The 25,811-nt window shown below is 36.7% G+C and overlaps 1 protein-coding gene across 1 annotated transcript in view; it reads left to right on the plus strand.

Annotated features, from left to right (window-relative positions):
* CPA6 (carboxypeptidase A6) overlaps nucleotides 1-25,811 on the plus strand; it is a 266,163-nt gene that overhangs the window by 203,256 nt on the left and 37,096 nt on the right. The window contains exons 7-8 of the mRNA XM_045560547.1: nucleotides 12,120-12,230; nucleotides 12,751-12,841. Of these exons, the coding sequence (XP_045416503.1) occupies nucleotides 12,120-12,230; nucleotides 12,751-12,841 (202 nt within the window). The remainder of the gene's footprint in view (nucleotides 1-12,119; nucleotides 12,231-12,750; nucleotides 12,842-25,811) is intronic.

Raw genomic sequence — 25,811 nt, forward strand, 5'->3', positions numbered from 1 at the left:
GTATACTTATGTACATACCCAAGAGAACTGAAAACATATATCTGCACAGAAACTTGCAAATGAAGGTTCACAGCAGTGTTATAATATCCAAAAAGTGTCCATCAACTGATGAATACATTTTTTTCAATGTGGTATACACATATCCATACAATAGAATATTATTCAGCCATAAAAGGAATGAAGTACCCATACAAGCCACAACACTGATGAACCTTGAAAACATTATGCTAAGTGAGATAAGGCACAGACACAAAAGGTCACATATGTATCATTCCATTTACTTGAAATGCCCAAAATAGGCAAATCCAAAGAAATAGGAAGTAGATTAGTGGTTGCCAGAGGATTGGGGGAGAGGGAAGTTGGGACTATTACCAGGCTCTTTTTGGGGTGATGGAAATGTTCTAGAATTAGATAGTGATGATGGTTGTGCAACACTGCAAATATACTAAAAACCACTGAACTGTACACTATAAAATGATGAGTTTTATATTATATCTCAGTAAAAACGAAATGAAGTACTGATACATGCTACAACATCAATGAACCTTAAAAACATGCTAAATGAAAGAAGTCAGTCACAAAAGATCGTGTACAAACTGATTCCATATTATGCAATGTCCAAAATAGGTACATTTATACAAACAGAAAGTAGATTAGTGGTTGCCTGTGGCCAGGGAAGATGAAAGAGTTGGGGGATTGATAAAGGTATGAGGTCTCTTTTTTGCATGATGAAAACATTATAAAATTATAATAGTAATGGTTGCACAGCCCTGTAAATACACTAAAAACCACTGAATTGTACATTTTAAAAGAATAGATTATAAGGTGTGTGAATTATAGCCTCAAAAAGCTGTTATTTTAAAAATTAGGATTAAGTACAGCTTCCTTAGAAGACAGCTGTATTAATCAGTTCAACAAATTCTTGTTGATCGCTACATTTTCAACACTCTGCTTGAGTTATGGGGGTTAGCAGAAGCATAAGTCATGGTCCCTGCACTTAAGGAGTCTACATTCTATTTGAGGAAAATATGTGCAGGAAAACACATAAAATAATGTGTCTTTGGAGGCTAAATTATACTGATGATAGTATCTGAAGGAATTAAGGAATCAGAAAAAGCCATGAAGACTTGAAAAAGACAAGCGTTATAGAAGTTTTGTAGAAGAAGTGAGTCTCAAGTTAGGCCTTGACTGAGAAGTTGGAATTTCATCAGAGAAACACAAGTGTTCTAAGAAAGAGAAAGGACGAATGTGGGAGTAGACGTGGTATGTACGTGATTGTAGATTAGCAAGATGATAGCCTATATTCTGTGTGAGCAGATTCTAATACAATATGAAAGTGACGGAAGAATTGTAATAAGCCTTAGAAGCCAAGTAGAGTTTGGTCCAATAAAGTATTAATAAAATGAGAAAACACTGATAAATAGTGAAAACCACATGTCATTGTCAGGGTGTTTAAAGATGAAAGACAATGATATATGGATGAAAGGAAGAAGGAAAAGCCCAGAGTGAGGGCAACTAGCTAGAAGTTTTGGGGGCAGAAATCTACACATGGGCAGGAGTGGATGTAGGAATAGAAGGTAAAGAAAGCATGTAAGAAGGTTGAAAGGGAAAAAAATCACTTATTCATTCATTCTTCCAAATGCTTAGTAAGCACTTCTTTTTATGTGAAGGCAGCATAGTAAGTCCTGTCATGGCACCAGTACTGTGCACTATAGGGCACAAGACATCCACCCTTTCCTCAATGCGTTTACCATTCTCCTGGGTGGATGTGACACACATGCAGAGGAAGGCACGAGTGGAGGAAGTCTTTATGAATGGAGGATTGGCTTGATGTGAGAATGAAAGAGGAGGGTGGGTCAGAGATGACAAGATGCCCAAGACAGCAATGGTGTTGTTGAAGTGTTGGTAGTACCATTACTTTGAAGGGAAGCACTCAAAGCACCCAAAGCAGGGGAAATGATTGATTTATTCAACAAGTAATTATTAAATGTTTACAATGCACCAGGCCAGGCACTGTTAGGGCACTGTGAATATTGGAGTAGAGGAGAGGGACAATCAAAAACTGTGCTGTCGGCCGGGCGCGGTGGCTCACGCCTGTAATCCTAGCCCTCTGGGAGGCTGAGGCGGGTGGATCGCTCGAGGTCAGGAGTTCGGGACCAGCCTGAGCGAGACCCCGTCTCTACTGAAAATAGACATAAAAATTATCTGGACAACTAAAAATATATATAGAAAAAATTAGCCAGGCATGGTGGTGCATGCCTGTAGTCCCAGATACTCGGGAGGCTGAGGCAGTAGGATCGCTTAAGCCCAGGAGTTTGAGGTTGCTGTGAGCTAGGCTGACGCCACGGCACTCACTCTAGCCCAGGCAACAAAGTGAGACTCTGTCTCAAAAAAAAAAAAACTGTGCTGTCATGCAACTTGAGTCTCATGACCAGAAAGAATGACATGCTCTCCAATGAAAGGGGAGAGACAGAGCAAGCAGCCAAATGAATGAATACCTGGTTCACAGGCCTAATTTGGGCAGCAGACAACCAGGAGTAAATTCCAGTGGTTTTGTCCACCATAACAAAGTTATTTGTAAGTACTTTTCTAATCTGAATGACATCATCTGATACGAATAGACAAGAAAAGGGGCTGAAGTTGTAGCAGTTAGCCATTGAGATCCTGATACAAACTCAGGGGGAGTAATATTTACACATAGGGTTGCCAAGTAATTTTCAGTAGCAGTCCACTTTTATATCTTTTTGTTTTTTTAATTGTGGAGAGGCCAGTTTAATTCTTTATTGCCAGTGCACATGGAACAGCATTTGCTTCGTTTTTTAAAATCACCTCCAGTCCAATGAGGCAATTTGGGCTTTGTTCACTTTGTGAGTTTGAAATTGTCAATCTCCCAGATTGAGTATCTCAAGCCATGGCTGGTGTTTATTGGCCCAGGGTTAAGCATAGCACTTAAATTTTTCCTCAAATAATTCTACAATCCTGGGACAAATTCAACCAGAGTTATTCATATAATATTTAGAAAGTAACTAAGGGAAATACTTATTTGATTTCCAAGTGAGAAAGACATTTCCAAGCATAAAAGCAAAGACGGGAGGCATAAAGGAAATGATTGCTAGCCCAGACTACATAAATATATTTTAATGAGGTATTTATTTATGAAGGAAACTGTTCATGACATGCTGCTATATCAAAATCAAACACAGTATGAGCATCATTTTATAATTTTAATTTTGTAAACTCTATATCTGAAATACATGTACATGAAAAATATACCAAATGCTAAAAGAAGATAGGATCAGGGATGGTTTTTATTTTCTTCTTTATGCTTTTCTGAATTTTCCATATTTTCCATATTAAACAGGACCGAAAATGACTATATTTTAAAAATAAATTTAACCCAGAGAAAACTGAATACATTTCATTGTCAAACTAAACTCAGTTATGTTTGAGTCATATATCCCTACAGGTATTTTAGAATCAGTGGTTGAATTCCATCTAACTCAGTGACAGACCAAAGATAAAGCAAGAGTTTGTGAAAAAAAAAAAAAAATGATTGGGACTAAAATGTCCTGAAATGGAAAGTTCTTGCAGACATTGAAGATGTGTAATATACAGGTGGATCTAAATTGGTCCTGATACAGCAGCACAAAAAAGAAAAGAAAAAGAAACACTAAAGCATCCTTACTTCCCCAGATGAGCCACAGTACTCCTCTGCTGTCTACAGAACGTGAAACCTCACCTTTCGGGCACAGCTTGATTACACTGGAAAACCATCTCCTTCGCACATATCCACCCATCTACACTTGGCACCGCAGTGATGGCTGATCCTAAGTGCCAAAAACTGGCATGTGATTCAGATGTACTATGAAGATGATTCAAATACCCAAAAATAGGAATAGGAGACCTTCAGAGAAGCGAGTTATTGTCCAGGCAGGGCAAGTAGTAATATTTGAAGGCTATGGTGGGTTGTAGGCATAGGACAGAGCTCTAAGGAAGACTTGGAGCTCTGGTTGCCGAAGTCCTCTAACTGGAAAGTCTTTCCGGAATGGGAAGGTTCTTTCTCCCAGGATCCAACAAACAGCTTTCCAGGGAATATTCCTTTTGGATTATCATCTCTTTCAGTCTCATTATGTCTTGCTGCTTATTAAAAGTAAAAATATAATATAAACCCTCAAATATAAGGGTGAAACAAAGTTTTGGTTAAGAAATATATCACTAAAAGTAAATATTTTTAAAAAGAGAGAACTTAAATTGCATGTATAAAATGTGCCAAAAGCCAGGGAATAAAGAAGTAACTGAGAGGTTTACCAAGCCCAGATCAAATATCTATTAATAATAAGTTCAGCTGAGTAAGCAAATATAGCTTTGTTCTTAACTACATAATGGGAACCAGCTCATCATATGAAAATGATCCCCATTTTTTAAGTTGTCTGACTTTGTTCACTGACATTCCAAGTAATTACAGTATTCTGATTTGCTTTCTCCTGGCCCTTGGGTCCCTTTAGCTCCCTGTAATCTCCCATCCTCACTCTCTCCAATCTTCTCTTTAATCCTCTATATCCTCCAACCTATCTCTCTCCCCTTCTATCAAATTTATAATGTCTCACACATAGCAGGATCTATATTAATATATGTTTTGTTTCCATTTAATTAAATTGAAATCCATTGCATCCACTGCACTCCCCTATCTAGATAATAGAGATAATGTTCTGGCCATTGTTTACATAGGCAGTGCTCGCTTTCCACCGTAGCACTCAACTATAACAGGGACCACGCTAGGACAGAGCGATCTTAGTTCTCAATGAGAGAAATCATTTGTTCTGTGACCCTTACAGATTTTTATTAAAATATTAAAAACTCTCCTACTCTCAGTTATGAATATATAAATGATTTTAAAATGGTAAAAATAATATTTAGTATGCTGTCATTTAAATCATGAGAAATATTGAGACTCAAAATGTCTCATTTGTTTGTAAAACAAACCTTATCAAATTCGGATTATGCTTGCCTTCTTCTCTGTATAACTTACAACGTGAAATCAGTATCTGCTATAAAAATTTGCCTTGACATACTCCTTTCTTAGTTGTATCAACTTTCAATATTTTTTCCCTTGTACTTCCAATGTCATGAAATATCTCTGAGAGTCCCTTCACTGTGAAGTGCTGCTGGCGTCTCTTCTGGAACATCATCCTTTTCATCACAACCACTTTCCTCATGTGTGTGGGTAGATTTGTCTTCACTGGTTCCTCTGCTGCGTATCTGAAGCTGAATGGTGGCCGTGTCAACATTCCCAGTCAGCTATTTGTTCTAAACTCCATTTACATTTGGTTCAGATTTCACCTCCAGTGTTATCACTTTTCATTTCTTTGCTTCACTTTCATCTTAACTGGACAATTTCCTCTTTCCATCATCCATTTTTGTGAAATATCTTATAGATTTATCACTGGGAAACAAGGACACAACACAGCAACACACTTTGCTGTCTGTGTGTAAACTGGTTAAGAGACACAGGGACCAATCACCACTGACAGACTTTCAAAGAAATGGTGTAATTGGTCCCAGATCTTGATGCACATCTGTTATTTACATAGTGATTTGAAACTGAAGATCTAGCAGTGGAAACTAAAATTTTCACTGTGGGAGGACTTGTTATTTAACTAAACCGTGATAGCTGAAATTTGTGTATTTCAGAGCCATGCACAGTGAGGACACCTGTACTTTCTTTTTTGGTAGATAAAAGGTTCTTATGTAGTAGATCTTAATAATGCTAAAGTTGGTCCTGGTTTCATCTCATGAGTAAATACAAGTAATCATTGTTATTAGTCTATTTCAGTATAAAAGTTCTAGGAATGTGAAATGATATAAATGTGAAAAAGGGTAGACATGCATCTAATAGTATATTCTTCCTGGTTACACAAAACATTTTAAATATTTATCTGTATCTCTTACTAGAAAATGCAGATTAATAGCATTTTTTGGTCTTCATCTGCCCTGTTAGATTAGTCACTGTGGGTGGTTCCAAGTATAAATTAAGTATAAAAGTAACTAGAATTTACAAGATTCACAACATTTGATTTTCAGTTCTTCATCCTTCATTCATGGAACCTTTTGTAGATCTTGCTTTCAAACTAGTATTTAGTTGACCATTTTTATTAAATGAGCTCTTCTAATTGATAGACATCAACTATCTTTATAGTTTAGGCTCCTTTTTTTTCTAATTTTCCTGAAACTCTCCCCTGCTTTACTTTGTTCTTCTGGTATTGAATTTGAAATACCCCTTTCATGTACAGATGCACCCACTTTGGTACAACAATGTTTTTCCATCCTAAATAATTTTACTCCGGTCCAGTCCAGATGAGGCAATTCTTCATCTAGTTGATGGCTGTACCCTTCTTTTTGCCTTAGCTGTAACATGCTTAGTTCTCCCAGTGTGCCCTTCATTGGATGTGTGGTTATTATTTTTAGGTCCTCTGCAGTGCCTCTAGAAGGAAAACAAAAACAGAGGAATGTCTAAATGCTACCTTTTAAAAGCCATTAACAACAATCCTCAAAAAAATGACCCTCACATTCCAGGTTGTCATGAGCTCTAAGAAAGCCACATCCAACCAAATAACAGTGAAAAGGAGGGAACTCTTCTACCTAACTCTGTCATACCACACAAACACTTTAGTAATGGCAAAATTTGTCTTCTATTTTAACCAAAGTTTATTTGCTGAATTTGGATATATGACATGTGTATGTGTATGAAAAAGCCAAAATAGTCCTGGTAGATGGTGAATACCAAATAGATTAATTCTTTTTCTTCCTTAATTAACTTCAGAAATGCCCTAACATAGTACCAAACATATCATTTGCCTGGTAAGAGGTAATACTCAAAACTTTAATATCTTTTCATGGAAGATCAAAATCAGTTGTGGTGAAGCATTTTTAAAATAAATTGAAGTGAAGGGATGCAATACCTAGGGACTGCCACACTGAGGCGTGTGGTGCATTGTTTTGTGACTGGCCATCAGACCAGGACTTCTTAAGTCTTCATAAACAACAATAGTAATCAAGAAATTAAACTTTTAAGGTAGGTCCAGATGCAACCTGATTAGTAGGCATCTCTTTTTCTATGTGTATGGCTGGTGTGTATGGATTGATAAAAAGAGTTCTACACATCAGAAGAAAAGCACACCCTTATGTTATTTATGGTTATTATATGTCAGAACAATAGGAAATAGACATATGGTCATGTTTTTTCTAGAAACCCCCACCTAAACCATAAAAGAGAAATGATCTCTGTCCTATTATTTAAAGCATTCATGCAAACGTCCTATTCGGTATTTAACAGTCATCACTTCGTGATCATTCTTGCTTTGTCTGACCAGATGGGGAATAGCTACAATTCTTAGAGAGTTATAAAAATCACAAATATAGCATATGCAATATAATGATGCTCTGCGTGTTTGTCAGAGGAAGAACGCATGCTGGCAAGTCTTAAAAATTAAATCCATTCCAGAATAGAATACTATGAACAGCTTCTTTGATTAATATATTGTTTAGAAATGAAGGTTTTTAAGTGATGTTAATGGCCTCTAAATAAATAAAACAAAAAGTTGACAGGACATAAGAAAAAGTGATAAACCCCAGATAACAATGTGTTTTTACCACAATTCTCAGTGTTTAAGTAAGAATATAGATGATATAAACAACATAGTAAACTTAATCTAATGAACACATGTAGAATCCCTACCCAACAATTAGATAATGCATATTCTTTTCAAGCACAGTTGGAACATTCATAAAAATTGACTATATATAATACTAGGGCACAAAGCAAGGCTCAACAAATATCAAAGAATCTATACTGCATAGACCACATTCTCTAGCTGTAAGGCAGTTATTAGAAATCATTTACAAAAAATATATCTTTAAAAAGCTCACATATTTAAAAACAAACACTTATAAATAACTCATTTAAATCAACTGTTTCAATATTTAGAACTGCATGGCAACAAAGCTACTATACATCCAGACATAAAATGAAACTAAAGTAGTACTGAAGAGGAATTTATAGTTTTAAATAAATATATTTAAAAAGATTAAGGATAATAAATGAGGCAAAAGGAGAAAAAGAGGAAAATAAAAAAAAATTGAAAAAAAGAATAAAATCTCCACATTAGTGAGCCAAGCTTTCAACTCACGAAATTAGAAAAAGAACAAGAGTCAACAACAACAAAAAAATGATAAAGAGCAAAAATCAATAGGACAGAAAGCAAAGATATATTTTTCCTATTGTACCTTTATTTTCTGTAAATTTCTGCTATAGGACTTGATGGTTTTAGAGCTGAATTCTACCATTCAGAGAACTAATAATTCAAATACATTAAAAATACTCTACAAATACTTTGTTTTAAAATACCCACCAAATCACAATAGGGTAATATAACTCTGATACCAAAACCAGACAAGCACAAAATAAGGAAATTATAGGACTATCTCAGGTAGGAAGGTAGATGTAAATACAGTCATGTCACTTGATGACAGGGATACTTTCTGGAAAATGTGTCATTTGGCAATTTCATTATTGTGTGAACATGATAGAGTATACTTATACAAACCTAGATGGTATATATATATGTGTATATATATATATGTGTATATATATATATATATATATATATGAAAAACCAAATGTCCCAGCACTATTGTTGAATATCATTTTCCCTATGCCATTTTCCCTATACCATATTCCCTGCAATGCCAATATCAAGTGCATATTTCAGGTTTATATACATGCTCCATTATAATTTATGGAACCACCATCATATATGCAGTTCATCGTTGACCACAATGTCATTATGTGGCACATGACTATATTAGCAACCTGAATCCAGCCAATATGTTAAGACTACATATCATAACCAATGGGCTTATCCCAGGAATACAAGGATGGTTTAATAATAGAAAATTATTTACTGACATTTATAACAACCACCAAATGATTATGTCAGTACATGAAGAAAAATCATTTGCTAAAATTCAACATCCATTAATGACAAAAACAACCACCTAAATAAAAAACAGAAGATCACATCTTTGATGTGATCAACCTTGATTCCAAAATTAATGTGCAGAGAGAAGGGTCAAAAATTATCTTGGATAATTTTGAACTGAAACAACATGGGGAGATACATCCTACTAGATTCATCAGATTCTATATAAACCATGGTGTGGGGTTGGTGAATGGATATAGACCTAAGTACATTAATACAATTCCACCCACAAATGGAAACTTGTTATTTGACAGAGGTAGCATGTTAATTCACTCTCATTCACTGCAGATGGGCATGTTTACTGATTTAGAGAAAAAAAAATGACAACGTTTAGTAAAGTTGAAGGCATGTAAATCTATGACCCAACAAATCCGTTCCTAGATATATATTACAAAGAAACTCTCACATATGTCTAGGAGAAATGTGCAAGAATGTTCGTTGCAATATTGTAACAGTGAAATATGAAATACAACCTAACTGTCCATCAACAAAATAAGGGATCAATATATTTTGTATTTACCTATAATGGAATACCATTTAGCAGTTAAAATGAGTAAATCTTCAACTTAATAAATTTCAGAAATATAATGGGGGAAGCAGACTGCAGATTAACACATCATGATCTCATTTGCATAATATTTTAAAGCATACACACAATATTATATATTGTTCACAAATCCATATATATGTACCAACACACATAATCATGCATGAGAATAATAATGTCAAACTTAGGATAGGGATTACCTTGGTGGAGGGGGTAAAGTGGGATCAGGGAGGGAGTGATTAAAAATGGGGAGAGGGGCTTTTGTTTTATCTATAATGTCTCAGTTTTTAAAAAAAGATTTGATAAATATGGCAAGATGTGTTGAGGGGCAGACTTCTCTGTATTTTTTCTACTTGCTTAAAATATGTTGTAGTTTTTTAAAAGGAAGTTAGCAATATTCTTTTAAGTATAAAACTATGGTGATCATTTGCACTGGAGAAGACAGTGGGATGAGAATATTCCCATGCAGGTCTGTAGCACAGACGGCCATGTAGGTATTAATACTAACGTGATCTTTGCTTGGGAAAGATGATACTTTCCCAGCTTGGATGGAGACGAAAAAGCTATGGTCCCCAATGCTAGGAAGGCAGGGAGAGAAATTACCATGGCTTTTTCCTACCCCTTCTTTCACGCCTTGTTGTCCCAGCTCCTTTCTCTTGCTATCTCTTTTCTCTTTCTCTGAGAGTGGCATGGAAAGCCACAGCTGAGGAACTTTAAGAAAGGAACATAGCCAACAGCCAACCATGTAGCTCTGCCCCGCCATCCCAGCAGAGGACTTCCACCAAGCATTGGGGAATCTCCACTTATTATAGGAAAACAAAATTTCAGGACTTGTAAAATTGATCACATACTAGGGATTTCCCCCTCGTTGGAAGCATTAGACAGTTAATAGAAATTCAAGCATACATGAAAATTCTATTGAAGTTAGTTTGGCCAACAATTATAATTGAACCTTAAACAAAAAGAGAACAAGAAAATTATATTAATGTTTGTCAGTTTGTGTTAATGTCATAGTTATTTAAATTATATGTAATAAAATTGTATTTAACTCTTATGTTCTTGAGTATACCCCTACGTTTTCAACATTATTTCTAATTTAGCGATAGTTTCTAACCAATTGTATGATTGCCTTGCTCTTTATGAATAGAATTCTCACCATATAAATACAAAATGATGCTATGATGGGTTCAGAAATCCAACTTAACTAGATGATGTAAAAGAGGATTGAAATTTTAAGGACTTAATTTTCCAAGGCCGTATATACATAATTTAAGAATGTTTTTTTGGGGGGGGAGGAAGGGAAGTACAAAGTTTCGGTTCTATTTAATATGAGTTAAAAAGTCCTAGAGAACTACTGTACAGCAAGGTGCTTATAGTTAACAATACTATATTGTATACTTAAAAATTGCTAAGAGGCTAGAGCTTATGTTAAGTGTTCTTATCACAAAAAATAATAATGGTGATAAATAAAGAGGACAGGAGGAAACTTTTTGGATGGAGGTGACAGATATGTTTATGGCATAGATTTTGGTAATGGTTTTGCAGGTATATACTTATCTTGAAATCCATAAAGTTGTATAGATTAAATACGTACACCTTTTTATATGTCAGTCCTACCTCAATATAGTGATTTTATTTAAAAAATTTATTTTGGAATTGTGTTTTTAATATGGTAAGAATTCAAAGAATCCAAACAGTTGTAAAATGAAAAGTAATTCTCCTAACCACACGTTGTCCCCCAGTCCCCCAGCAGAGAGGCAGCCACTGTTACAAGTTTCCTATGTGTTCCTCCAAGATATTCTATATGTATACAAACATGCATCAAAAAGAACTTGTTAAAAAGTTCATTCTATAGGAATGGTATTTCAAAATGTCTATATTCTCAACTTAGCACATAACACTTTGCTATTTGAGGCTAATCTATAGTGCGAATCCTCAGACTTGGGGTCAGACACAAGAGAAGTGAAACTCAATCACAAGAGCAAGACTTCAAAGGAGCAACAATAAAGATGACCAAGATGTTCTATTGTCCATTAAATGTTTTATAGAAAGGTAAAGAGAAAAGAACAGAGTCTCTATGCAGTAAGTTCCAAGGCTTGAGGCTGGTACCAACTAGACATAAACAATTAAGTGACATATAACTAGTATGTGCTATGATGTATCATGTAAGACTATCAAATAGATTTAGGTAATTATTTTTTCCAGAATTGAATGGAATCTAAAAAGAGCTGGTTATACAAAAGCATATCTATATTGTTACTTTCTTAATCACCCTAAAAATTTAGCCAGATCTGAAATAGTGTAAGAAGCTGCCCAATTAATCTGTTTTGACAGCTTGGCTAAAAAGTTATTGGTAATAATGAGTTTAATTCACACAAAAGTCTTAACAGAGAATGTGTAATGTCCAAGAGTACAGCTCATGCTAGCTTATTACTTTTTAACCCACAGTATTTGCTATTTCTCATGGGTAGAAAGAATTTCTCACACTTTTTTGGGGACCAATTTATAAGAAAAATGTCACCTTTGTCTTTTAGGCTCTTCTAACATATAGAAGTGACCCAGCCATGAGAAAAATATTGAATCATCTCTATTTCTATATCATGCCTGTGTTTAACGTTGATGGATACCATTTTAGTTGGACCAATGTAAGTTACTTTGCCTATCCAATTGAAAGAAGGACTGAATAAGTATAGAAAACAGAGTCACAGATTTCTAGAACAGGAAGGAAGCTTGGTGGTCAGTCAGCTGAGTGATTCTAGACATGCAAAAGAGGGCTTCACTCCTTTCCCCATCAGAACACCAACCATTTGATTTCGTTTTTGTTTGGCTTTTGCATAAGATTTCATGTAAATAAATACTTCTCTTTCCAAATAAATTGTAAAAAAAAAAAAAAAAAAACCGCTGATCTAATCCAACCCATTCAATTTTGCCTGTGAAGAAATGAGGCCAAGAGAAAACAAGAGACAGGAAATTCATGGCAGAAATTGGAGCATGAACCTGGGTCTCCACTGCTAATCCAGTCCTTTTCCCACTCCCGGGGCTTGTCTATTCACAGAAGAACTCTCCCCTCAGTGGTGTGACTTGTTCCCTGATTGAGCTACTAAAATGCATGCGAATAACCTTTTAAGTATTTTTCTCTGCACCTGTTTTCTTAATTATGTCTAGGATCGATTTTGGAGAAAAACAAGGTCAAGGAACTCAAGGTTTCGCTGCCGAGGAGTCGATGCCAATCGTAACTGGAAAGTGAAATGGTGTGGTAAGTTGGGGACTAATTGGGATTCAGATCAGAAGGTTTCCACAGGTTTTATTCTGCAAAATGATGAGCCCATTAGGACTCTAATGGGAGACTCACGTTTTTCTGTAAGTGAAAACCTAGTAAAGAAAGGCACAGATATGTGCATTATAGCTGTAATTTGCAAAAGAAAATGAAATGGTTCTTTTCTTTAATACATAAAAATCAAGTTAAGTCTGTTGATTCAATCCTGAACATTGAAAATTTAAATACAGATGTAAGAGCAGAAAACTGAGGAATATTTTTCATTCCCAACATTAAAATAGGAACCATGGTTAGTGGTAAGAGTCTGGTTAAAGGTTTCATCCTTTTCACATGAGTAGCACAGATCCTGCCTTCGTCTGTCCATGCTGGTCAAAGCTGTCCCGTCCTTGTCTAGAACCTACCAATCTGCCAGTCATACATTTCTTGGCCACTCTCAAGGGGAATACATTTCTGCTGCACTCCGTGTTTCACTGATACTCACCTTTCAAGTAAAGGGAAGGTGTCATTTTAAAGAAGAAAGCCCTTTTACAGAATAAAGAAGCAGGCAAGTACCAGGGGGGAAATGAGAAAATTAGTCACGGCTGGTGTATTTGCAGCAGAAAAAGGAGGAGAGGGAAAAGTATTGTCAAAATGCAGTTTTCAGGAGCTGCCCTTTTGCAGAGTGTGTCCTTAGCTCCCTCAAAATATAGACCCTTGTATAATGGAAAACTTCCCAGTTTAGTCCCTTAGAAATGAGGCTTATTCCGAACGCACTCATTCTACTAAGTGTTGGGTTCTTATGAGATGCCAGTCCTCTCACTCCCACCAGTGTCAGACAGAATAACTGGGCAGGGGCTTAGCCTCCTTCCCTGTGTCCCTCCAAGCAGCAGACCTCAGTCAGTTAGAATTGGCAATTAAGAACATGACCTAGCTGAAAGAATGCGGCTCTAAAATAAGACAGACATGCTTTGATTCCACCATTACTAGCTCAGTGATTTGGGCAATTTTCTCTAATCTATGAAAATATAATAACAACCACCTGGTGGAGTTCTTATAGGGACTAAAGGAATTTACATATGTGAAATGTTTTATTTTGTTCCTGGCTCCAAACAGGGGTTTCTGTATCAGTGACTCATCCCTTCTTCCTTGACCTCCAGAACAGCCAATTCACCTCTGAGCCTCAAATCAATTGGAGAAACAGCCTCTTTCCTTCATGCAGGTGTCATGAGGATGAGCAATAATGTAAACTGAACAGTGCTTGCGTCCATGGGGGAAAAAAAGCATTGCATAAATACTATCAAGTGGTAGTATAGACGGCTAGAATTAGAAACTGTTTTCTCCAGCCTGGACTGAGAAAGCAAACATGTTCACATTAACTCCCAAAATCCACTAATTTAAAAAAATTTCCATTTTCCCTTCTTTCTCAGGGGTCCATTTTGCATACTCATCACTAAGGGGAGGTTTCGCTAGTTAGCAGGGACTTGGATGTGTGTGCATGTCATTTGTGAGCCTGCAGTCAGCCGTGTGAGTGCACCGGGTGGGTAACACTAGCAGGCCAGCCAGCTCTGCCTGCGTAAAGTTAGACTCCTGTTTCTAGCAGGTTGCAAGTGAGGTCTTATGTCCCTGTGTTCTTCTTCCTTTGCCAGCTCGCTTCCTTCATATACAGGCCTTCTTCGATTTTTTGGTTTCAACTATAGTCCCAACTAGAATTCCTTTAATTCTTCCCAGTTTTAACTAGTTCTGATTTTTCCTGCGAGTCAATACTGAAGATATACACTATTATGTATATATCCAAGAGAAATGGAAACTTTTGTCCACATCATGGCTTGGACATGAATGTTCATAGCAGCATTCTGCATAAGAGCCAAGCAGTGGAAACAACTCAAATGTCTATCAACTGATGAACAGATAAACAAAACGTGGTATATTTATACAATGGAATGTTATTTAGGCATAAAAAAGGATGAAGTACTAATTCTGCAACATGGATGCACTTTAAAAACGTTACACTAAATAAAAAAAAAAAGCCAATCACAAAATACCAAACATTGTATGATTCTGTTTATATGAAATGTTCAGAATAGGCAAATCTATAGAGCTAGAGAGTAGGTCAGCAGTTGCCAAGGGTTGGAAAGAGAAGGAAACAGGGAGTGATTGCTAATGGGTAAAAGGTTTTTGGGGAGATGATGAAAATGTTCTAGAATTAGATAGTGATGATAATTGTGAATATACTAAAAAACCATTGAATTGTATACTTTAAAAGGTACAAGCTGTTATAAAATTTTTAAATTTCTATTTAGGAGCAAGTTAGGCACTTATTCAAACATAATAACTCTTTTAGAACACTCAGTTACCTATTGTAAATTGTAAAATAGATGTAATATGGAGAAAATCATATTTTTTTAACAGCCCAACCACGTGTGCCCTTCTCTTCCCACCACCCTCTCATTCTATCCAAAAAAATGGGACCTGTTCCCATTGGGCAATTATTTTGGTGGATCACCTGGGGTGAAGGGAGAAACCACTGCATACTGGTGGTTTTCAGCCAGCACCTGTGAAATAACAGATGGCCACCGGCCTGCTTTCTAAGAGGATGGTTCCTCCAGCTGAGTGGCTTTTGTTTGGTGAAAGCAATGCTAGCTGAGAACCTAAGCTGAATTGTGCTCAAAATATAGGGAATTGCAGAGACCAAAGGTGGGGCAAGGAGAGGGAATACAAAGAGAGATAACATTGCTAGACTGTATAGAAAGGGACATTGGTACTCAAAGATGACAAAAGAGGATTTTTAATTAAATTCTACTATAAGGTATGTAAATTCTCTTCATCGTTTCATAACAACCACCATAGGTAACATTCAGTACAATCTATTTCACTTACTAAATGTAGGAGCCCAGAGAAATCTCCCCCTTCACCCTCAGAAGGTTCACTGAAAATCAGCTGACAAAAGACAGATTAATAGAAGAAAAGGCATACAAATTTGATTTTAATGTGCATACCATGAGGGAATCACTTTGGATTATTTATTACCCAATAATCCATTGGGGCACAGATATTTATAAATCCTTCTTTATAAGGGAAGGGGAGATGGAGGCATTGTGGCAAGCTGAGGAATAATAAATGATTTTTAGGGAAATTCAATGGGCTTGAAGAACATACAATGGCCTGAGACAAAGTCTGTTGGGTCCACACAGCACACAATGGTTTGTGACAAAAGTCTGTCCAAGTGTGTTGACAGACTTCAGTCTTTCTTCCTGTGATATGAGTTAAATTAATGAAAACTCAGAGAAGGAACCAGAGGTAATTGTTTTCTTCTTTGGCAGGTCTGGACTTGAGGTAAATAAGGAAGTATCAGAGTAAAGCTTCTTCCAACATCTGCTAGTCTCCAAGGCCCTTTAATTTAAAATAATCTGCATGCCAGGGTGCCATATTTTGGAGTATCAACTTCTGAGCCCCAACGTAAGGATTTGTAGAGTTGGATCTGCTCTCTCAATCCAAGAGATAATAAGAAAAACCCAAAGTGTTTTTTCCTGTTCTTACATAATCACACAATACAACAGTTCTAAGACCAGATGTGTGGAGGTTTTCCACACACACACACACACTGAGCAATTCTGCAGCAGACACCAGCGGGGTGTCTTATAATCCAGTTCACTTCTGATGCTATCTACCTGGAGGTAGCGTCAGATCCCACAGGTTGGGGGCTCCATCCCACCAGGCCACCCTCCACTTCAGATGCCTGTCACCAATCCCAGGTTATGACCCATTCTTCTGACCCCCTCCTCCAGTTTGACTAATTTGCTAGAGCGGGTCACAGAATTCAAGGAAACACTTATGTTTAGCCATTTATTATAAAGGATATTACAAAGCATACAGATGAGCATCCAGATGGAAGAGATCCATAGGACAAGGTATGTGGGGAGGGGTGGGAGCTTCCATGCCCTCTCTCGGTGCACCACACTCTAGGACTGTGCGTGTGTTCAGCTATTTGGAAGCTCTCTGAACCTAGTTCTTTTGAGTTTTTATGAAGGATTCATTATATAGGCACACTTGATTATCAAGCTGATCACCAACTTGATAATTAAATTGATTACCAATGGCCAATGGTGATCAACTTAACCTTCAGCCCCTCTCCCCTCCCAAATATTATATTTAGGAGGGAAGATATATATTAAATTGATTATATATTGCTTTTATTATATATTATATAATATATTTTTTTCTTAAATATATGTATATATATCACAATATCATAATGGAGGTGTGATAAAGTGCTGAGACTGGCTTCAAAGTAAGCACAGGGTCAGAACTAATCCACATCAACTTTTCAGAGGCTTGGAACTCACAGCAAGAATGTACTGCCTTATAAGAGTGGATTTCTATCACTGGAGATTTAAAGACAAGATCTGGATAATTTCTGCCTGAGAATGACATGTTACTGGGGTTAGACATCAACTAATTGGTTGAACTAGACCCTTAAGATTCCTGCCACCTCTGTTAGTGATGATTCTAACATACACTAGTATAATTTTAAATCAAAACAAATGTATTGAGTACCTTCTATTATGCAAGGTACTATAAATTGTATCAGAAAGTCCTGAAAGATTTAATGAGTTCACATCCAACTCCCAAGAAATTATCTGAGATTCTGGAGAAATAAAAAGGGAAAAATCTGTTGGCTGATCCTATTCTTTGCTTTTCAATCAATGTAATATAAAAAGATATGTTAATCACCTAATATTTGTGAAAGTTGGTAGAGAAATTTTACAACTGGAGGATCAGTGAGCTAAATTATTATGTTTAGTTGTGCTTTTTGTAAAAAGGAGGTTAAGGACATAGAATCCTGGAGATTTAGAAATTTAGAGCATAAGGATTTGCTCAGTGTTGTTGATACTTGGCTAATGTTTTTTAAGGATTCATTATGTACCAAGCACATGCTAAATGCTCAACATGAATTTCTCATTGATAGATGCTATGATTATCCCTATTTAACTGATGAAGAAACAGAGAAACTGAAGAAACTGATGAGTCAGCAAAGTTAAGACACTTGCTCAAGATTATCAATTAAGCTAGAATGCAAAGTCAAATCTCACTGACGCCAGTGTCTGTTTCTAACCATTAGTCTGACTCCTTAGGGATCGACTGGCCATGAGTGATCACTGTTAGGCCACTTGGTTAAAGAGTTAAACAATATATGGCTGCAAAGGAGTAGTTATAGTAACAGAAAATAATAGGAATGGGACTGTTCCATTCAAAATGAAACAGACAAGAAACAGTGAGAGTGGGAATGTATTGAGAAGAGGAAGATTGCCCAGGTGCTATCTCTGATCTCAGGCCACTGCATATCATGCAGGCAGTTTGAAATTACAAACCCATGTGCTGTCAAACATACAGTTATGAATTCTCCGGGGAGACTTTTTTTTCCTTCCCAGCCAGAGCTTGGCATCTTCTTGTTTTTCTTGATTTTCTTGTAGCACACACTTTCATTGGAAGTATCCCACTTTGAGGGTCTCAGGTGTATGTCTGGGTCTTGCTCTTGCTCCCTGCATGCTGAGGACACAAATCCTGATCTCCCGCCCCTGCCACATGTGGCCGTTGAAACAAGCCGCTGGGTCAGAGATCAGCAGAGCCCCCAGGGAAGCCTGCAGCTTTTGCTTCAGCTCTAGCAGTTCTCATTCCAGCTCCTTCTTCATGCTTGTACCCTCAGGAACATTCCTGAGAACTTTGCCACGTATTTAAATTGATTTCCTGATCATTTAGATGTGTTTGTAGCAGGAACTTTTATCACAAATCTGCCACAATTCCATCATATTGCCAGAAAAACCACGTCTCATTTTAGAGCTTAACATTAATTACAATTAGTGTTGGCCTGACTTCTGGAGGATGGATTAGGGCCTTCTCACCAAAATGTGTCTAAAACAATCTTACCTGCACCTGATCATATAGAACCCATCATGGCCAGGCAACTTTCTTCTTTGCTGCCTCCTACAAGTAATAATATCATAAGAGCAATAATATCACAGTTTCAAAATAAAATTATGCAGCTTTAAGGTATTTCTTATTTTAAATGTTGTCTTTGAAATTCTGTATAATAGTCCTTTTGATATTTGGGGAGAGCTGATAATGAATGTTGAAACTTAGGAAGAACTGGTTTTTAATGATGTTTCTGATTTTATTGTGTGTTTTCCTTTTAAGTTCCTCTCAGAATGAAGTCTGTGGTGCATGTTGTGGGTAGGGACTCTCTGACCATTCTAGTCCCTTTCTAGTGTGCCTTCCTGGAGTGCTGAGGCCAAAAAGATAAAAGCTGCATTTCCTAGAACCCCTTAAGCCAGGAATCTGGGTGTGACTTTGGTGTACTCACCTGAGACTTAGAACACAGAAGAAAGATGGAGGTGGCATCACTGTCCCTTCTGTCCACCACCACCATCAGGGTGTGTGGTGTATCTGAGGCAGCTTTACCTTCTTGGTTCTTCCCTGAGTGTGCTGCTTCCTCATCTTAAAAGAGGTAGGAGCCCTCTTGGTAACCTGTGTCATGGCTCTTAAAGTCATCCAAGAAGGCTCATACTAGAGTTTCTTTCCCAGTAGCTCCTAAAGACATTTTTTTTGCTCTACGAAAAAATTTTTACTTAAACTAGCCACAGTGGATTCTGTGCCCTTTCATGAAACCTTGGCCAATACAGAATCTTTTTTAGAAACATTTCATTTCTCAGTTTATATCTATTACTTTGGCCAAGAATTCTACTCTTTCAAAAGCTTTATCTGACATTCAGCTCAGTTTTTTTTCTTTATAGTCATTCTTGCTATTCTCCCACCTTTTCATATTCTATTGCCATCTAACCATGCTAATTTGTGCTTTTAAAATAATGTACCTATTAGAAATATTAGTAGGCTATTATCTCTGTCTCCGTAGCATTACTTAGCTAGAGAATATGTTAATTCCTTTCAGCACTCCTCTAACTCATCAACCTTAAACATGTTTTTGCAAACTTCATTCTTTCCAGGATAGAAGATCACAGGCTAAACTGAAAATTCTTTGTTTCTAAGATTTAAAGAAAATACAAAAAGCTTTCATTTTCTTCTTTCCCTGTTCAAATATATTTTTCAGCTAATATAGCACTAAAAAGAGCTAGTCTGTTTTATCTTTTGTGAAGTCACTCTTAAACTCTTTTTTCCTAAATACTGATTATATGCAAAAATCATTTCATCTCCCTGTTTTATATGTCATGTTCCTTATGCATGACATGCCCAAATGCTTTTTAAAATAAAGTTTTTGTAATCACAGATTATAAATAATGCTTGGAACTAATTGTGTGTGTGTGTGTGTGTGTGTGTGTGTGTACACAAAATGGTATATTGTCATTTTATTTCTCTGATCATTCTTGTGGGTAAATATGGAAGAATTTGCATTTGAAGAACAGTATCTAAGTTATTTATAACATCCATTCCAACATCATGAACAAATACCTTTGTGAAATTTTTGATAGTGATGTTACAAACAAAGTTTAAAAACCTTTACAAATAGCTTGGTTTTGTAAGTCACTGAAGTAAGCAGCATATGAAAATGGTATTTTGAAATGAAGAATGGAGGAGGTGGCAGAATCATTCCCTTAGCTCTTGGGATACTGAGCTACTGATTTTTCATTTGATACTGATGTTCAAGTCCAGTAATTTTATTGCACCTGTTTCAGCAGGTAGCACTCTCATGCTGCTCAATCTTTAGAAGGCCTCCTGCCTTTCCCTGGGCACAGGAGTAAGGTTTTTACAAAGCTTTTATCTAATTCTGTTTCCACTATTCTGGTTGCTTTTCAATATTATTGTATTTCTGATTTCACTGGAAACAAACTACATCTCTCTGATAATTTTCCTCCAGCTGTATCATTTGCATTTGAGAAGTCATGTTATTTTTTTATTTTCATAAATTTCATGCATATCTAACTGCTTTGATTTTTTTGGGTCTTTGCTACCATTTTTAATATCTCATAAGCATTATAGCATTATTTTCCTTCTGGGTCACTAATACTGTTAAATATTTTCGTTGTTTTCAGGTTCCCAATTCCTTTTCAATTTATTATATATGATTGTTTTTAATCCAAACTCCTTTTGAAGTAACTTTTCTGTTATTAAAATAATCTCTTTTGAATGCTATTTTTACATGCAGATATAGGCAAATAATGATATTCTTTTTATCTACCACTTTTTGTAATTGTTCAAAAAGCTATGATATGCTGAGCGATGACAAGAGACAGATGGGCAGTCACCTTGCCTTTATTCTGTCTTCCAGAACAGCATTTCCCAAACTGCACAAAACCCTAATGAATTTTAACACTCTGGTGGACCAGAAGGAGTGAGAAGATGCCCCCAAAAATAACTGATGTTAATGATAGAAGTATTTTTAAAATGTAAAAAAAAAAAAAAAAAGTTTTCTTTTTTTACAATGTAAGAAAAAAAAACAAACACATTTTATACAGTTGTCACCTCAGAAGTTATCAGATGTATGACTGAATTTCGTCATTTATTGAACTACTATTTATTGAGCTGGTTATTGGGAAAATAGCAATGAACAATGAATGAAACAAAGAAAGTCAGGTCGTGAAAACATCCTCTGAAGAAAATCATAAAACCAGGAAAGAGACAGTGGCAAGGATGGGGTGGGTTAGCTGTTTTAGGTGACCTAAGGAAGCCCACTCTGATAAGACGACACTTGAGGAGGGAAGAGGTCTGAGGAAAGAGAAATGCAGGTAGAAGGAATAATAGTGTAAAGGCCTTGAGTTGGGGGCATCTTTGTTCTGTTTAAGGAGGAAGAAGGAGAGCTTCATGGCTGCAGATGAAGAGGAAGGGAGAGGGGAGTAGAAGATGAGTCAGAGAAGTAGCCAGGGGCAAGACGATGTAGCTCTCATGTCATAGGAAGGACTTTGGATTTTGCTCTGAATGGGATGGGAACACATGGTGAGTTTTGAACTGAGGAGCAACATGACCTTACTTTTCAAAAGAATCATTCTGGCTGCTGCGTTCCAAATAGATTGTTGAGAGCAGATATTTGGATTCAAATTATACTGTCTCATTTGAATGCATTGTTTTCAAAATACAATAAAAAGTCTAACCTAAGAATATTATTATCCACATCTTTAGAGAACCATGGTATATACCACAATGAATTCTAAATATAAATATATCTTTATTGTATAAAGAATTTTAAATTTTTTTTAAAGGTACCAAAATAGAGATGAGCAACCATGGGAAAAAAATATTTGCAGCAAGCTGGGTGTAGTGGCTTACACATGTAGTCCCAGCTACTCAAGAGGCTGAGGCCGGAAGATTGCTTGAGACCAGGAATTTGAGGCCAGCCTGGGCAACACAGCAAGACCTTGTCTCTAAAATATATATATATATATATATTTTTTTTTACAGCAAATATAGCAGAGAAAATTTTGTCATTTTTATATAAATACTTAAAAATCCAACATTACATAATAAAAATAATTTTAAGAGTTTATATAAAATGTAAAGAAAAACTCCAAGGCTCTGATAGGTTAAAAAAAAATTTAAAAGCATGAAGTCACAATTCAAGAAAATAAACATAAGAAAATGGGCAGCCTCCACAATTTTTTGATATTTAATATCAAAAAATATTAAAACAGTGTACCATTTTATCTATTAAATTATTGCCCAAAATGTTTAATGTGATAACCTAAACTGGAAGCACTGGTAAAACTGAGAGGGCACATCTCTCCTGGGCCATGAGAAAGCAATCTGGTGAGACTTGTCAGAAGCATGATCCATTCCTCCATTCATTCAAATACATGGGCTAAGTGCCTTCTATTTGCCACGCTCTGAATAGGCATTTGGAAAGCAGAGACAAATGCCACAGATTCTCTGTCTTCATGGGGTTTCAAATCACTGAGGTTAGAGTAGATAAAGAGAGGGAAAAGAGACAAAAGGAGAGAGAGGGGAAGAGAGAGAAAAAAAAACAATAGGGTAGAGAGAGAGAGAGAGAGAGAGAGAGATTTATTTTAAGGAATTGGCTCACACAATTACAGAGGTTGGCAAGTTCAAAATCTTCAGAGTAGGTTGACCAACTAGAGACCCAGGGATAAGCCAACCTTGCATTTCCAGTCTGAAGACAGAATCCACTCTTGCTCCAGAGGAGGAAAAGGGTCACTGTTTTTGTTCAATGCAGGCCTTCAATTGATCAGATGAGGCCCACCCACTTTATGGAAGGCAATCTGCTTTACTCAGAGTCCGCTGATTTAAATGTTAATCTCATCCAAAAATACCCTCACAAAAACATGAGGAATAATGTTTGACCACATTATATGGGTGCTGTGGCCTAGCCAGATTGACACATAAAGTTGATCATCACAGATACTATGGTAGAAATATATATATATATAAACACATACATATACATACATATACACACTTGATCAAGTCAGAAAATTCTTCATAGAGGAGATAATAGCAGATTTGAGTGTTAAAAGGATAATTTGTCATCAGGTAGACAAAACCGTGGGACAGAAAATAAATAAAGCTAAGGATGCAGAGTTAAGAGGGCATGCCAGGTAGGGGACACAGGTGGAGGCCATGAAGAAGGTATGCAGCACATAGCAGTGTGGAGTGTGGTGAGGACGGTGGAGGCCCTGCATGGCTGGGATGAACGATGACAGGAGCATTGGTAAGAGGTGAGGTACCTGAGCCACCATACGTGCCAAGATCCCATGCCACTCTGAGCTCTGTGGATTTGATTCTAGAAGCTATTGTCTGGGAGAAAGGAAAACTTTCCCTTTGTCCCTTGAAGGTTCACTGAAAGATCAACTCACAATAAGGCAGATTAGCAAGAGAAAGAGATTACAAATTTATTTACCATGCACACGGGAAGAATCACAGAGAGATTACCCAATATCCCACTTTGGTCCAGAAGTTTATTTAACCTCATTTTAGAGGGGAAGGGAAGATGAGAAATGTAGGTAAATTTTTTTTTTTTTTTTGAGACAAAGTTTTGCTCTGTCACCTGGGCTAGAGTGCCTTGGGATCACCCTAGCTCACAGCAACCTCAAACTCCTGGGCTCAAGCAATCCTCCTGCCTCAGCCTCCCATGTAGCTGGGACTACAGGTGTGTGCCACCACATCCGGCTAGTTTTTTCTATTTTTAGTAGAGATGGGTCTCTCTCAGGCTTGTCTCGAACTCCTGACCTCAAGCAATCCTCCTGCCTCGGCCTCCCAGAATATAGGTAATTGTGTTGAGGGGGCAGTAAGATGTTACTAGGGAAGATAAATAGATACTTGGGAGAATGAATGGATAAGCGGTAACAGATTGATTTGTAAATGATTCGCTTTGGAAATTAAATTAACCTGAGAGACAGATATTATCTTTAAAATGGGTTGGGCCAGGTCTGGTTGTGTTCTTGATCTTCTTTCCTGCAGTATTTTGAGATAACAGGGAGGAGAAGGAAAGATAATTGTTCTTGTTGGGCTTATCTGGTTTTTATGAAGATAGAGGGAAAGCCCCTTCCAGTGCCTGTTGATCTCTAAGGACCTTTAATTCAAAATACTCTTTATTTCAAGGAGTCATATTTTGGGGTGAAATTTCCTGAGTTCCTTCGCATGCTATTCAAACTGCAATATAAGAATGGGGGGTTACGTCACAGAGAAAATTACAAAAAGTCATAGCACACTTTCAGGGCTTATCAATTTCATTGAAAGATTTTGGAAGGAGGATTGTTTTAGGTCAAAACAAACCCAAATATATAATTGAGTGAACTGTACAATTCACATGAATTTTTAAGATAAAAATGACAATTTCAAAGAAGTTCTGGACTCACATTCTATGTTGGCTTTGCCTGTTAGGGGTATTTTGGTGGAAACGTTTGACAACACTGGATAATGGAGAGGCTTTTTCAAAGGTTTTTAAGGTGTAAGAAAACAACTGATCTTTGAGTGTCACTTGAGCAGGAGTGTCAGCCAAAGGGCTGGTTAGGAAACTGCAGCAGGATCCCAGTCCAGGAGGCAATAAAGCAAATGGAGAGAAAAAGGCGCTCGTAGGAACACAGAAACGGCAGCATTCACTATGACAGCAATAAGGGGAGAAGCTCAGAGGCAAAAGGGAGGCATCCCAGATGATTCCGACTCTGGCTAGAGTACCTGGTGGATAGAGACATCACCTACCAAGACTTAGCACCTAGGAGGAGGTTGGGATTTGGTGGAAAACAGGAGTGCAATTTTGAGTGATGGATTTGAGGGGCTTGTGGGAACCTAGGGAAAGACAGACAATAGGTAACTGTATATAGACCTGGAGGGTTGTAAAGGTCTAGTCTGAACACACACACTTGTGGATCCTCAGCCCACAGGGCGTGGTTGAAGCTTTGCGGGGCAGATTAGATTGCCCAGGTACCCATAAATAGTGGAAAGAGAAGAAAGTCAAAGCAGAACCTTAAGCCTGTGTGTACCCTTTGGTGTGAGCATTCCATTTTGCAAATACATTATATGGAAACAGAAAAAGATGCTGACCGCAATGTTATTTGTAGTATTCATAATAAAAGAGTGAAAACAACCCAAATGTTGAACAACCAGGGCAATGGTTAAAGAAATACATATTCAGTTGGTGAAATTTTAGGAAGCCACAAAAATGGATAAAAGGTTCATTTTTAAATAATAAGAAGCTTATGATATAATATTAAGCCTAATGCTGCCTATGTAATTACTTTTTCACTGTGATTACAGTTCTCTAAAATACATAATGATGAATCTGTATATGTGACATATATGTGTATATGATATATACACATTTAAATACTAACACAAGGGGAAAAAAACAGAAAAAATATACTAAAATAATGGAATTGGAAGACTAGTATTGCTTTTTCTTCTTTTAAATGTTTTCGAAACTTAATTTTAGAATTCTTCTTTATTTTTTTTTTAATTTTTTTTTTTTTTTTTTTTTTGAGACAGAGTCTCGCTCTGTTGCCCGGGCTAGAGT

Source organism: Lemur catta, chromosome 9 (assembly GCF_020740605.2).
Source record: "Lemur catta isolate mLemCat1 chromosome 9, mLemCat1.pri, whole genome shotgun sequence".
Lineage (NCBI taxonomy): Eukaryota > Metazoa > Chordata > Mammalia > Primates > Lemuridae > Lemur > Lemur catta.